Genomic DNA, 16,603 nt, shown 5'->3' with positions numbered 1-16,603 from the left:
ATTTGGCTGTCCTTCAGGAACTTTAGAGACACAACTGCCAATGTCTGATCCAAGTAAAATCTTGACCCAACAAAATACTTATGGCAGCAAGGCATGGTGATTACAGATGCGATGACTTTGTAATAAATAAGTAATGAATGAGAATGAATAAATAAATACATTAAAAAAGTCACAATCAGCCGCTACCATTCGGACACTGGCATCCAATTTCATTTAACTATCATAGTTAGCCTTTTAACAAGATAATCTCTTTCCCTGCCGACTATGGTCATCACCATGAGTCATAGTAAGCAGCTTCACCAATCACACCATGGGTGGCGAGGGTGAAAGGCCCATCCCTCACCCTCATAAATAAATGGATATTACAGAGAGAGATTTAGTTTTCTGCTAGACTCCATTTGTCTTATATTCTTTTAAAGGAAGGTAACATGAATCAATATGTAAAACGAAATAAAATAACAATTGAGCCCACACTACACTACTGCATTACAGGGAGCATAATGCATGTGCTGTACATAGTATGCTAATGTACTCTCTCCATGAACACTATGAAGCGTGAGGTCAGCCTGACGATCGAGCGATGTTGACCGCATGCAACCGTGGCCCCCGGAAATGTAGTGTAGGCCAAGAAAAATAGTTTACTGGCTTTTTATACAGTACATCCTGCATATTCATGCCTATGCTCGACATCATTCAACTATCGGCATTTGATCTGCTTTCACTAAACCGCACGCCCTGACAAGGATTGCTCATCACTGCACGGATATTTGACCTCCAGTATCACTGTGGGGTTGGGAGGGTGACGGAGCGGGGTAAGATAAAAGAAACCGATGAGATGAGTAAAAACAGAGCAGTGGGGACACCGGGTGGGAGGGGGTGTTGTTGGGTTTGAGGTTACAAATTGTGTTCTCGCTGTATAATGGGGCCATATGGTGGTGCAAATATGTGGTCTCTGAAGTATTTTGACAAGCTTTCCTCTTTAGCGGCTACATTTGTAAAGTCTCTCCAAACATTTGCGGTGACCTTCATTATCAAGCATCTCCTGTGTGCCCCCAGCATTGATTATTATTCCATGGGTGCCCTTAGTCTTATCTGTCCTTTTTTGGGGAGTGGCGGCACTAAACCACGGTCTGTAACTTTCATGAGCAATGGGGATTATATGACAATTTTCCTGTGCTTTTTACTTGCAGTATTACAAATCCAGGCTGGCTGGCACCAGCGAAATATACAGTACGTGGCGGCTTTTGTTAAAACAGCCACATTTCAACTTGAATATGAGTCATGTTCCCGAAAACCTTTGATTAAATCAAATCAACGAGAGCTATTTCGATGAGGGTGTTGCTCTATTAAGTGTTCCGTTTGTGAAAATAGATTTAGTCCAAAAGAAGCACAGAGACGGGATCAAATGAGGAATTCTTACAGGGCCACAGCAGAAAGGGCAGGAGGTCAGATGTTGTCTCATTCCTGAAGAATCCACCCACAGATAGCACATGGTATTCTGATTATCTTAAAGGACGGCTGCCTTTTTTCCTAGTTTCTTATCGGCCTCATTTGAAACCTAATTACAGTGATTTTAATCATATTGTATTACGAGTGATTAACCCTTTAGTGCATTTAATTAACCTTTGCAGCTGTAGATTATCATCAGGCAAGACTTCATGTGATTTCTTTTTCCCCTTCTTTTTTTTTTTAGATTAAATAAGCATACTTAAAACTGGTGGGAAATCTAATGTCTAAAGAGAGAGGCATCACTTGTCACTTGCTTAAGGGGAGAGAGGAATTTAAATGTACTATCTGTTTAACATCAGTGAGGTTATGGCCTGTGGAAGGAAGCAATGAGGACTGATTTATCTTGATAATGTTCAAATGCAGCAACAATATTATATCTGGACGCTTAATTTGTCCTCTGTTAAGGAAACTAATCTAGGTTGCAAACAAACCCACCTAGACTTAATTTAGATACTTAATCATATATTCATCCATGCTTGAAATATTTCCATCAAAGGATTCCCTTCTCGGCGGCAACACAAGTGCAAATCAATTTAAATCCACTATTCATCCAGGAGGATAAAACTGGAAAACACCAATTGAATATTTCTGCATATTTCCGACCCACAACCAGTCACAACCAGTAAGAGAGGAAAGTCATTCTGACAACTTGACAGTGAGAAGTATAAACATATTCTTAATTTAACGTACCTTAGTACGTAGGGCATTTAGTAGGCTTATGTATAATGTAGCATGGCAGGGCATGTCTCTTCACTGGGGTTTCAAATAAAAGACGGCTAAAGCAAATGACTATCTGCTCTGTGTGGGTGTCTCCATAAATTATCTCCACCGTAACACTGCACTGGATAACTAGTCATTTACAATATGTACACCAAAAGGGATTCTATCCAGTTACAAGATGTCACAGAAAATGGTATATTGGGAGAAGAAGAGAAACTAGTAGGCAAATCAATTTAAATTGTGTACAATGCGATACCAGATAGAAACCGAAGCAAGTACCCTATCAAACTAAATCGATTATTGATGGAATATGATTAAATTGAGCCAGAATCGAATGAATGGCAGATGTGATAATTGTGATCAAAACAATGACAAATATAGAGGCAGAGGCAAACCAGCAACCCAGCAACAATGACCAGAAATAAATTGAAAAGCAAACCATAGGAAAAGAGTCAAATTGGAAACAAATCATAACGCAGGAAATTAAATAATAAAACAAACGTCTACACACAGCACCAATATGCCTGACAATGAAGGATCATGGCAAATTGGCAATACATATCCATTATGTACATTACTCAGTAATGCATATCAGGAATAGTTATCACACACATAATTATGTTCTCATAAGACATGTATCCTCTGTCCTTTACGATCTCATTTAGAAAATGTACAGCTGGACTGCGAAAGTGCACATATGCTACGGCCTTTTTAGCATTAATTGGGCTATTTAAGGTTGCGTATTAATGAGTTAAATGAGACGACGGCCCAGCAGGGCCTTTTTTACGAACTACTACTCCCTCAGTGTTTAAGTATATTGGTCCCGAGGCTCCATGTCACCTTGATCTCCGTGACCCTCCCCCCCCTCTCTATTCCCATTCCAGTGCTCAGTCTCTTTCCACGGCTCTCTGCTCTGGCTGTCAGAGCTGAGCAAGGCCACCTCTCCTTACCTCTGATTTACATTTATTTCCCTCACCAGGTTTTATTTATTGGGGCACTTCGCATTTGGCACATCTCTTAGGGAGTCATAAGCCCTGGTGCTGTACCCTGGCATTCAAATGAGCTTCTCTCCGCAAAACTTCACTGGCAGAGCAGTATAATGGTGCTTGGTATTTTGAGGACAGAAGCGGCAAAAAGTAGGATTATCTATCGAGTATGTTTTAGCACATCTAGAGCCATTCTTTTCAGGGTGTACTATTGTTTTTTCTTCTTTTTTTGGCCTAAATGCATACTTGATGAAGTGAATGGTCCGTCTCGCCTTGTCAGTCTACAGTAGTTGCCATTTTATTTCTACCTGACAGCCAGGCTTGTTTAAACAATTTGTTAACTTGTTAGTCAAAGAGATTAAAACACAGGTCTGCCACTGCATGAGCTCAAACACCACTGTGCAGGGTTCAATTAGACTCTCCCAGTCTCCCTATAGATCTGTCACCCGCCATACTGTTCTTAAGGCTAGCTACTATAATTACACTACTGCCATTACTCTCAACTTTTGAAAGGAACTTTAACAAAAACAAGGTTAATGCAATTACAGATTGGTTATAAAGGACCGTATGCCCGAAGGATCTGTTGGATTCATTTCAAGAGAAATTAGGTTTTAGTCAGAACAGGGACTATGTTCAGTATTCTGCACAGATGACATTCATGTAGACATGGTGGGCTGTGTGGTGGAGTCCCCTGGCTCCATGCTGCCACCCTCCCCCCTTCACATCGCCTACCATGGGACAGCGGGGGGAGTGTGAGTGGGGACTGGTGTGGGTGGGTTTAAAAAGGAAGTCATGAATTACCTGTCGGGTGGTGATTTGCCCCGCGGTCTTGAATCCCCCCTGACAGCTGCACTCTGAGACACTGTATGGGTCGGAGCTAGTGGAGGAGCACTTGGAGAGCGAGTCACAGCCCACCACGAACGTGTTGTCCAAGGGGAGCTCCTGGATCACGTGGTGTTTCTTTGGGGCCACCGGAGTCTCCGGCTTGATTTGAAAGGTGGGCTGAGGGGACGCAGACTTGTAATGCTTGGCTAAATCTGGGCTGTCAGGTTTGAAGGTGGTGGGCGTCGTGGCCCAGTTGTATTTCCCCATGGTCTGATCCTCCAGCTCAACGGGGAGGTCCAATGTGCCATTAATATGTTCATGGCTGGGGTCGTCAGGCTTGGATTCGTCAATGCTCACAAAGTTCAGGAGGAGACTCTTAGGGGACCGCTTCTTCTTCTTCTTCTTCTTCTTAATCTGACGGTTCTCTTGGTTGGGTGACACCCACTCTCCGCTTTGCTTGCCCTTCTGCACCACTTTATGCCTTGGTGTCTGGCGGCAACGCACCAAGGCTGTAACAAATATCACTAATATGACAGTCATGGTGCCTGCTATGATAGCAATGACAACAATAACATATCCGTTGGCTTGCGGTGTAACCTCGCTGTCCCCTATATTGCGGTCCAAAGGCGTCTCCATGCTCTTCCGCAACTGCTCTTGGATGAAGGTCGCATTTGAAACAGAGTCATTTACAAATAGGTGAATGAGTGTGATGGCGTGCAATGACTCCGGCTGGCCTAGATCTTTGACCTTGATTACCAGCCTATGCAGACCCTGATCGGCTGCCACTATCCTTTCCTGCAGTGTTATGTTACCAGTTGTTTTGTCTATTGAAAAGAGACCTCTAGGAGATACCCTCGAGGTGATGATAATGCTGCTGCTGATGCTATACTGCAGCTCAGCATTCATACCTGTGTCATTGTCAATGGCAAACACCCTTGTGACCACGGCACCAGGGGCGGTAGTGGACTGCACGAGGTCGTAGCTGTAGTTTGATGAGGGGATGACGAACACAGGGCGATTGTCGTTCACGTCGACCACATTTATGGTGACCTTGGCATAGGAAGTGCTGGGAGGCTGCCCTCCATCAACTGCTTTCACCATAAATGTGTAAGAGCTTTGCTGCTCCCTGTCGAAGGTGATATTGGGCCTGATAACACCAGTCTGGGGGTCGATGATGAAGGTGTCTTTACCATTCAAAATGGACAAGGTTATAACAGAATTGTCCCCCGCATCAGCGTCAGTCACTGTGATTAAGCCCACAGTTCCGTAAAGAGGCAGGTTCTCAGGCACATAGAAGTTGTACTCAGGGTGTGTGAAAGCCGGGCTGTTGTCATTAAGGTCCTGAACGATTAGCCTGACAGTGACATTGCTCTGCAGGGACGAGGAGCCATTGTCCCTTGCTATGACAGTGAATGAGTACCTCTCCTGTTTCTCCCTGTCCAGCCGTTTGCCAACTGAGAGGATACCTGACCGTCTGTCTATGTTGAACCCATCTGGTACGTCAGGGCCAAGAGTATAAATAATCTCAGCATTATGTCCGCTGTCTGCGTCAGTGGCACTGATTTTTATCAACTGCGTAGAGGGGTCATTGTTCTCAGGAATGGAGAGCTGGATCTCTGGCTGGGGAAAGATGGGTGCGTTGTCATTCTCATCCTTGATTTTAATTAAAAGCATGGCCGATGTGTTGAGTGGAGGTGTCCCCCTGTCCGAGGCTACTATCCTAATTGCATATTCCCTGGTCGTCTCATAATCAAGAGGAGCTGCCGTCTCCAATAAAAATTGGTCATTAAAGACTGGCTTCAAACGAAAGGGAACGTCATGGTCAGTGTAACAAGCTACTTTGCCGAACAGATCGGCATCCTTATCTGTGACTGTGATTAGGGCTATTTTGGTGTTGAGAGGCGCATTCTCAGACAGGAGAACAGTCCCATTAACCAGGTTGATTATGTAGCGAGTGTCTATGGATGGCACATTGTCATTAACGTCTGTTACATTAACAATCACTGTGGCTCTGGAGGGGGTGGAGCTGCCATCACTAGCCAGGACAATGAGCTTATGAACAGGTGTCACCTCCCTGTCCAGTGGCTGCTTTATGGTAATCAGTCCTGTGGAGCCGTCGATGGCAAAGTGGCGTTTGGTCGAGGCAGAGATCTGGTTGCTGAAGGCAAAGTGTATTTGAGCGTTGGAGCCCAGGTCGGCGTCCGAGGCGTGGAGTTGGGCGACCGACGTCCCCGTGGGTGCGTTCTCGGGCACGTTGACCTCCAGCTCGGTGTCCTTGAAGATGGGTCGATTGTCGTTGACGTCAGAGATGGTGACCTGGAGGATGGCGGTGCTAGACTTGGGAGGGTTACCCCCGTCCTCCACCTTGATCTTCATTACAAATGTATCTTTCTGCTCACGGTCCAGATTCTGCTGAACGATGAGCTGGGGCCACTTGTCTCCCTCGGGAGTCTCGATGATGTCCAGGCCAAACTCACTGACACTCTGCAAAGACAAAAACAATAAGGGCACACTTTATTGTCGTTACGTGAAACATTTAGCGTATGATGTCACATGACTTTTATAACACAAATTGATATAGAAATATATAAATCAAACGTAACTCAACTAGGACAATACAGAGAAATTTCCCCCATCATACTGAAATACGGATGCAGTGCTGTTAGTGAGGATGATGCATTTTTATGGGAATGCAGAGGAGGTTGTTTATGTAGTGTCAATTGTCAAGGTATCACACTAACATAACCGCACGCCGTGAAAAAAGCTATTGTTTGCTTTAGAGGATCAATGTTTGTTCAGCACGCATGTGAAAACCTTAAGGTGAAAGTTCTTCAATAGCCTTATGAAGTAAAAAAAGAAAAAGAAAAAAAAGCTCCTAACGATGTTTATTTTTCTTCTCAAGGAAAGGTTTATGTCAATGTTGGATTTAGAGAGAAACAACAAATAGTCCCAGCTTGTTCTAAATGAGGCTGCCGCTGCTCTATTGTATTCCAGCTCTATAGGATGCAAGAAACATCTTTCAACAGCAGTCCACGTTGTTTTCAATGGTTCATGGTTCATGCACAGCATACATGTTTATAAATTAAGAGAGTGATTATGATGTACAGTAGGTAGGTAAATACATTCTTAGGTATTCAGTGTGTGCATCGTTGAGACTGATGATGAAACACCACAACCCTTGTGTCCCTATTCTGTGGTGAACATTCAGGGGAAATAGCAGATCTACAAGCTCACAATGCATTGCATAGTGTTGGTGTAGAGTGTAGACTGTAGAGGTAAACAAGTATAGTCCTAGTATAGGGGCCTCTGGTCAACTTGGAAAACATAGTAACCTACCACTTCAATGAGCTACTCTCATCCTTCTTGGTATCATCTACTTGAAAGGGGTAATTTAGCTCCTTAGTGCCCTTATTGCAATCCATCTGACTTAACTAAGATGAGATTTCATTCCCCCCTCTCCTGTGTCTATGCTGGAATTGAGGACACAGAAGCCACGACATTTTGTGATGCAAGAGACGTTTTCAAAGATGGCCTTAAATGCACTGTGAGGCTCGACCACAGATTAAAGATTGGGAGTTAAAAATAATAATAATGATTGCACATTAGAAAAAGGCGTTTCATCCTGGAAAAACTAAATCTGGGCAAAAGTAAAGCCTGAGGAAAATGAAAACAAATGCATATGTAATCCCCATGAGAAACTGGCACGTACTATTCCCAGTAATTGCCTTTCCCTTTAAAAACTAGCACTTTTATGATTTCAGATGCAGTATGTGGTAGGGATCCATCCATTCTTCCAAATTAGAGAGAAAGGAGCAAGAACGAAATGTAGAATGGGGGTTGGTATAGAGTGTAGCTCTACCACCCTGTGTGTGTGTGTGTGTGTGTGTGTGTGTGTGTGTGTGTGTGTGTGTGTGTGTGTGTGTGTGTGTGTGTGTGTGTGTGTGTGTGTGTGTGTGTGTGTGTGTGTGTGTGTGTGTGTGTGTGTGTGTGTGTGTGTGTGTGTGTGTGCGCGCGCGCGCGCATGCGCGCGAGAGAGAGACACACAGAGAGAGAGAGAGAGAAGGGGAAGGAAATAAGAAGATCAAGCCCATGAATGAGCTGCATGCACATTATGAAACAAAGAAGCCCTTTGAAGCTCTTTCAGTCAGAAGCAGTTTCATGCTAAAACAAGAAAAAGCATCCTCTTTAAAGAGATAAGCTTCATGCTGCACATAATGTTGTAGGAGATTACTCTGTCTAGGCACAGCTATCAAATGAGATTAAGATACCGTACATACATTCGCACTGTGCGAGGAGGGGAAGAGAAGGAACATTTGGACCAAATTGCTGCACAAGTCTCCCCAGTAGGTTTTAAAAATCAGCATCGCTCTGGTGCCGATATACTGTTGTAGCAGACAGAAGGAAATGTGCGGCGGCAGCATGTAAATCATTGTGTACTCTCGAAAATTGCTTGCCGGGGGAATGTTGTCACTATGTTAGTGATTGACAGAACTACTTAATGCAGCCAACGCTGCTGGATTGATCATTCAAAGGTTATTTTGTGATCTTTCTGGCCAGAGGGAAATTGTGAAAGGATAACCAGGAAAGTCATATGCATATGAGGAGATGCAGATATGTCTTATGGACAAATTGTGTAGCGTGCATGCATGTGTCACCATGCATTCATTCCTTCCTTCTATACTCTTACAAATGATAATATGCGAATAAATAAAACCATAACTGCACTTTAATTTCCAGCTGTTTTATTTATTCGTTATATCGTTTTTTCCACGCCTTATGTCCAAGCCTTTTGAATAGCCTTTGTGTATGATATGTGCCAAACAAATTAACTTCCCTATCCGACAATGTCAGTATAGTATCAGTAACCACAACTGTACAGGTCATTGTATGTCATGTAGGTCATGGATAAGGCTCAATTTATTGGCACATACAATATTAGTACAGTACATGAACACACTGTTGATAGCGATATGTCAAGGCAGGCCAATGTGTCAAAAGCAATGCTGCATGCCTGCATGGTGATTTATGAGATGGTAGTTCTGCTATGGTTTTGTCTTTGGTTTCACATACAACTGAAGACAGAGACTGCACTCAGCGCATTTCAATACACTTCATAGACCTATCTCTCAGTCTGTTGGGTTATGATAAGACAAAAATCACACTTGTGTGAACTGAACGGGGCAACTATACATTTATTGTTATAGTTACTGTACTCTACTGTTCTCTGTACTGTACTGTATTGTAGTGTACTGTGCGGTGGGTCCCTGGAACATCCAGACCCCCAGGAACGGCCCAGGGCTCATACTGTAGTGTACTCTGTGCCACTTAACTCTGAGCTGTACTCTACTGGCCACTTTATGCGTTGCAGCTTTCCGTGCTCAGACATACAGACATACACACATAGCTGCGTATTGGAGCGGAGGCACTGCAAAAAACACCACTCTGCTAAATGCCTACAATTACAATCACAATTTAGGCATTTAGCAGACGATCTTATCCAGAGCGTCTTGCAACTGCGAAGTCTGAGTAAATGACATGAACCCTAATCAACAAACATGGCTGTAGTAGATAGTATGCATGAATGACAATGGTAACCCTAAAGCCCTAACCACACCAAAGGGTCACCATGCAACTCCTTGGATCCAAACGGTTGCAAGGAGTTAACGCTAAAACCGTCTTGACCCTTTGGTGTGGTTTGGGCCATTGAATTCCATGCGTTGAATCACTAGAGTCAACGTGGGTCAACGTGCAACAAGACATATCACACCGCAGAGACAACGCTAAAACCATCTTGACCCTTTGGTGTGGATCTAGAAGCTCACAACGCATTGTGGCACGTGGTGAACTTGTAGATCTGCATGACACCGGCACGCAACTAATAAATCTGAGTTAACATGGTTGATTCTATTGCCTTACATGCATGCGACCTCCTGAACTTCGATTATATAGTTTTGATTCCACACTACAAGGCCACAGGCTTTCATATCGATCAGACAAGGGAATCAGTGCCGTACATATATTCGGAATGAGTGCAGCACACAATCAAATCAAAGTTGCCCAATTTAAATGAAAATGACTGGGGACTGCTGACAAAGGGAAAGGGGGCTAACGATGAAGGGAGGATGAATTTGAATCCCCTTCTGCAGCCATTCTGACTGGGCTAGATTATCAGTGGATGCATCTTTCAGTCAAGTTGATGACCTTATTAAAACTCAGAGGAGACTGAGATTGGGCTGTGAATATATCAGGGAGACTCTAGTCACGGTGATGCCCATGGATGGGGCCAACTGGGGAGGGCTATTCATCACAAGCTATAGCACCTCTTTATAATGCTGATAGAAACTCTCTTTGTCCCTCTCCCCCTCTCTCCCTCTTTCATCCCTCCCTCTCTCTCATTTCTCCCTCTTACGTTTCCCCTATCCCTCTTTTAGTCTTGTCCCTGGTCATGATCTGATCTGATGCATATAGTTAAAACAAAAGAAGCAGCAGGGTATTGTTTGTTTCTTTTTGTCAACAGCTCATGGAGGATGATGACTCAAAATGAAATTCAAATGAAAACTGGAAATCATTGACAGCAAGGTGTGTGCCTGAAAGTCAGCCCATTCAGCCTATAGGCAGCACTTCACTGCATCTATAAAAATATAGGATCCCAATGTTGGCTATTAGCCGAGTTTGCACAAATGCCTTTCGTATCAAATCATGCATGGCTCGCAATGGAATAGAAATGAAATTACTGTTGTGCACACTTGAAAAACTATTAAACAAAGAATCCACTCCAGCAACTTAAACACATTTCAGCAAGATAATGGCATGGCACAACAAATTCAACCCAGTTGCAGTGCTAAGAGTATCTGCTCCAACCAACCCCCTGAACCAAAATAAGGCCATCCAGGTTAAGCAATTATTGTCTTTATTCCGGGGCAAAGAAATAGCAGATCTACAAGCTCACTAAGTGTTCTGTTGCTAAGAGCTGCGAGCTTGTAGATGTATGAGTTTCCCTGTGAATACTCAAAGTGATCAAATCTGCTTTCATGGAGGATCCTCCTCCATCCATGCATGGTATTACTTTCTCTGACCTTCACCGTTTCTTAGGACACACGCCTTTGCTGCAGTTCAGGGGAAGTAACGCCGCTTGCTGCCAATGCTAATGGCAGAATTTCACACAGGCTGCAATTACAAAGCATTACGTGTGCTGCTGGAAAGCTGTGTGGGCTTACAAAGAATTGTCCCCTTTTTGCTATGGAAAGATATAATAAACGTGTGCACAAGGCAAAGAGACTACCATGTCTCATTCATCCGTTCTTTATGGTGGCGGCTGAAGTGGGCTACATGTGGAGCGGGAGGCTGTTTCAGTAAGCATGCCTCACTGTGCCACACAGTGGTAGCTATTCCAGCATCATGTCCTGAACAACACGAGAACATTGGGATAACTATTATTCTCAGGGAGCCTCGAAGACAAATCTCTGGGGACCATACAAAGATAGTCCATTGGGAGGCTTGGCGCCAGGAGCTATTCTAGGAAAGGCTTGCAAACTCTTCCATACTCTTTTCTATGTTACACTAAAGTGTAGAAAAGTTGAAAAAATGTCCTGCAGTGCCTCTCCATGCATTTTAAGTGACCGGCTAGACATGTAAATGATGGGTGATGGGGGAAAAAGTGCAGAACTGTAAAACAAAAGTAGGACTGAATCAGGGATACAGTGCCACATATAGCTGTAAAAGAGCATCCTTGTTGCCAGAAGGTTGGCGGTTTCATTCCCTGGACTGGCAGGAAAATCACTCCCCCAACACCATTCAAGTGCCCTTGAGCAAGGTACCCCCAAATGCTCCAGTGGAGCTGCTCAACAGTGGCTAACAGTAAGACTGTGGTTGAACAGTTTTTAATGTGTGTCTGTCTGTGTTTCTAGTTGCAGAGCGTTTCTGAAAATATGCACTTGTGCTCGGTTACTACCCTGGGTAAATAAAGAAAAGGAAAAAAAAGCATTTTCAGCAACACATTTTCTTTAATAAAAACCTCCGCCATAGGCGAGGGGTTTGAGAAAGCGTCGCATTGTGAAAAGGGCAAAGCAAATGATTGCAGATGATCATTGTAATGAGCAGGACATTTGGTTGGTGATTTTCCAGGCATGAACAATTCAGGACATTGCACTGGAGAGGCCTTGGCAGTGGAGAGACTCTTTAAAAATGCAAATTGGTATTCAAGGCAGACACGGTCAGCGGCGATTCTGTTCATTCTAAGCCAGTTCTAACTTCATCTGAGGCTCCGAGATTGACTTGTGATTTACTGCTCACAGCCTGGTTTAAAAAATAAAACTCACATAATATATTCAGAAACAACCTTTTAGATACCTCTCAGCGTAAATGTTTTCTCCAAATGCCCAGTAACCTTTCTCTATTTAATATATTTAGGTGTTCCTCTGAAGTACTCACATCTCTCTATTAAATTACACTTCATTTATACAGTATAAAGGCTCATCATCTACAATATTCATCGAGCCAGACAGAATTGAGTGTTGTCTAGACTGTAAATGAAGAACGCATGATATTATCCTACTTTTCTAGTTTTAGGCCTAACTTCATTAGGCAAAATAGAATATAACGCTAGTTTAATAGAGCATCAATTAGATGATGAAGAAAAGCGTTCCAAGTTCTGCATGAGACACCGATTAGCATAATGCACTGCATTCCTCCTTTCTAGCTTTAATCTACTATGTTCACCACATCTAACCTGTTGCCGGAAATTGGATGTAGTCGCTGTGTCTGCAGTTTCCTTCGGACTGTTCTCCTGTTATTCGTTACACTACATGGCAAAACTTACCCCTCTTTATGGCCTACTCTGATAATGAAATAAAGCATATGGAAATCTTAATGGCTCGCATAAAACATGGAACATGCAGTATTGCAGTTTACTGTACTGGCTTATGAAATAGAAATGGTCATATTTTCAAATCTGTGTAACCAACAGCAGATTTGCCCAATCCCTCTTGTACTGTAGATATAGGAGGTCATTGAACATATTTTTGATATGTCCAGCTTTGAGTGTTTGTGTAAACACAAACAATGTGTAAATGACAAAAGTGATTACGCAAATTGAGATTGGCCAGAATGAGATGATGTGTGATGATAAGAGCACCCCTCACATCACACGTGTGTGAAGTACGGGTGTGATTTTATTTTAAAGATAGGAAATGTGTGAAGCTGAGACGGGTCTAATTTTTTATCAGATGTGATGCAAGGTACTCATTGAAAACAAAAATTAACTGGGTGTACTGTGAGACAATAGTGGTGTAATCGCTTTTAACTTAAGCTTACTATGTGTAGGCCATTCTATCATGCATAGACATCCTCAAGAGAATACAAAGAAGTTTCCCCTTCACATTCACATCCATCTCATTTCAAGAAGAAAAACAGTCATCCTCACCTTGACCAGTTCATAATGCTGGATGCCATTGATCCCTACATCTGGGTCAAATGCTGAGGGCACAGGGTAGCGGGTGTTGATGGCTGTGTTCTCGGGGATAGAGATGTTGATGACAGTGGACTGGAACAGGGGTGCATTGTCATTGACGTCCTCGATCAGGAATCGGATCTTGACCAATCTGAAGATTTCGTCGGGCAGCACAGCCACCTCTATTTCGTAGTAGCAGCGCTTCTCCGCAAACACCCCCGAGCACAGCTTCTCGCGGTCAATGCGGTGATTGGTGGTGAAGATCTCCCCTGTGTTTGCCTCCACTCGCACCAAAGGCACGTCACCCGTCTTGTACACAGGCTTGAACTGCAGTGGCGAGGACAGTCTGACGGCAGGGTCCAGATTGAGGTCCAGATCCTTGCGCAGGTTCCCGATGCGGACATTCTCCGGCTGTTCCTCCTTCACCGTGTAGTCCCTCTCCTGGGCCTGGCATAGCAAGACCAGACAGGTGAGCAAGGCCACCAACACCTGAGCCTGACTTACTAAGTCCATCATCAGGAACGGGTGGGAGCTTCAATTCTATGGCAGAAATTCTGTATCAACAGAGAGAGAGAGAGAGAGAGAGAAGGGGTGGCAATGTCAATACACAGAATTACATGGCATAAGTTCTATTGTAATTAGTAATTCCCTAATGGAGAGTTGTGAACTTGACCTTTTCATCCTAACTAGCTCTGAGCCCACATCCTTCCCGTGTCTTTGAGAGCAAATTAACGGCAGTTTTACACAATTAACCTTTGATGACATCCATTGAGCAAGCAGACACGTAAAAGGTTAGTAGTTCACATATTCCATCAATCTAATTCTATGGTGGTAAATGAACCATTTCATATTGGAACATTTGGAACATACTGTATGTGGTGGTTGCTTTTGCGTTCGCTCTTGCGTTGAAATTGCCACGACAACAAAAACTTTAAACTGGGTTCAAATTGCAACGCACAAATCACCTTTGTGATCCAGACATATTTTTCAGCGTTTTGAACAAGTGACAACCTATTGTGTACTGCAAGGGGAGAAATAACTCTGTTTATCCAGCAGTGAGTAATGATGGTGCTGCAATGTCTCCACAATGTGCAGGTCACCAAGATTTCAGTTGAAAATGGAGGGGGTTGAAGCAATACACACAGACACTAATGTTTCTTACGATGAACACACGCATGCACAAACACACACACACACACACACACACACACACACACACACACACACACACACACACACACACAGTCACACACACACTGCAATTGACAGCGACTATTAATGGTGTGCCTCATTTACCCTGAATGTAAACAATTGAGCGCTCAAATATTTTCATGAGCATCATGTGCAAACACACATAGTTTGATCAGAACTGTTTAGCACAACTCTGTGTGAAAAGAAAACATTATGAAATCAATTACTGTGTAAGAAGCCATCCGTCACACGAGTCACACATTACATCATCATAACTGACTGCAACAGACTGACAACGTCAGCACACAGTTTACTGAGTGATCCCTCTTAAGAAACCCAAAGCGGAACAAAATAAATGCCGATGGGTTCACTACCATCTGACATTATTCATTAATCACGGTTTTCGTGTTGGATGCCAGTTTGCTTGATGCTATAGTTCCCCAAAATATCGAACAGCTTTATATGCAGAAAAAGCTTGCTCAGGGGCAAAAACCCACAGTTGCCAAACCCCAAGTAGGTCATTGAGAGAGAATTAGGGATGGCTTAATAAAAGGCAAGGCCTTCCCTGCTGTTTTAATATACTAGCACTAGAACTGCTGACTGTTGTCACTTAGTTAGTTAATTAGGCAACTTGGTAGTTTACCATTTCATCGGTAAGCTTGTTAGTTTGCGCTTGTCATGTCTAACTAATATTACTGTCTACACCAGGGATACTCAAATAGATTTACCTGTGGGCCACATTACAAAAATGGCAAGGGGCCAGGGGCCAGTAGATAAAATTACGACATTAATGATACTTGATAACTTCTCTCTTTCAATTGCTTTATTTTCGCAAAATGTATCAAAGTACAATGTGCATGCACACAATATGTAAATAAATAAATGTGTTACATTTTCTTGCATAAACACAAAGAGCTGTTTCCATAACTGCACAAATTATTGCACATAACATGAGTAGCTGTTATAATAACATAATAACATAACATGAGTAGCTCTTTGCCTGCCTGCCTGTCTGCCTGCCTGCCTGTCTGTCTGTCTGTCTGTCTGTCTGTCTGTCTGTCTGTCCATGAGTAGTTATTTGTCTGTCTGTCAATGAGTAGCTGTCTTACTGTCTGCCTGTCTATGAGTAGCTGTCTGCCTTCCTGCCTGTCCAATTGTCCATGAGTAGCTGTCTGTCTGTCTATGAGTAGCTGTCTGCCTGCCTGCCCAATTGTCCATGAGTAGCTGTCTGCCTGCCTGTCCAATTCTCCATGAGTAGCTGTCTGTCTGCCTGTCTATGAGTAGCTGTCTGACTGCCTGCCTGTCCAATTCTCCATGAGTAGCTGTCTGTCTGCCTGTCTATGAGTAGCTGTCTGCCTGCCAGCCAGCAAGTTGGTTAACAGAAAATAAATTGTTATGGCTGAGTAAAATAAAATACAATAAACACAATTTGCCTGAAAATAGATTACCCAGCTATGACCTTTTTCATGAAAAAAAATGAGTAGTGATATGGCTGACTGAGTAAAATAAAACAATCTACCTGAAAATAGATAGCTATAAGTGAAGAGCAATTTCCGCAATTACCATTTCCGCAATTTCCGCAATTTCCTCAATTTCCATTTCCGCAATTTCCATTTCCACCATTTCCGCAATTACCATTTCCGCAATTTCCACAATTTCCATTTCCGCATTTCCGCAATTTCCGCAATTTCCATTTCCACCATTTCCGCAATTACAATTTCCGCAATTTCCGCAATTTCCATTTCCATTTCCAACTATTAATGGCAGCTAGGTTTCATCATTCAAATAAAATAGAATTCTGTCCGTTTAGCTATAAAATTATGTCAGGGAATAGGGATACACAGTATATGTCTTTCATTTGATTGCATCTCCCCCCCCCCCCCCCCCCCCCAAGCTTTTATTTTCGTTCGAGTAATAGTACAAC

General features: G+C 43.1%; 1 protein-coding gene across 3 annotated transcripts in view; it reads right to left on the bottom strand.

Moving 5' to 3' along the window:
• Nucleotides 1-14,001, bottom strand: part of pcdh11 (protocadherin 11) — a gene marked incomplete at both ends in the record, with an annotated part of 145,804 nt that extends 131,803 nt beyond the window's left edge. For all 3 annotated transcript variants that reach the window (XM_080773549.1, XM_080773550.1, XM_080773551.1), the window contains 2 exons: nucleotides 4,017-6,524; nucleotides 13,462-14,001. In XM_080773549.1, coding sequence (XP_080629675.1) covers nucleotides 4,017-6,524; nucleotides 13,462-14,001 — 3,048 coding nt within the window. The remainder of the gene's footprint in view (nucleotides 1-4,016; nucleotides 6,525-13,461) is intronic.
• Nucleotides 14,002-16,603: the final 2,602 nt, after the last annotated feature.

Source organism: Protomyctophum bolini (assembly GCF_963924005.1).
Source record: "Protomyctophum bolini genome assembly, chromosome: 10".
In the NCBI taxonomy this organism is placed as follows: domain Eukaryota; kingdom Metazoa; phylum Chordata; class Actinopteri; order Myctophiformes; family Myctophidae; genus Protomyctophum; species Protomyctophum bolini.
This window is presented reverse-complemented; position numbering and strand designations above follow the sequence as displayed.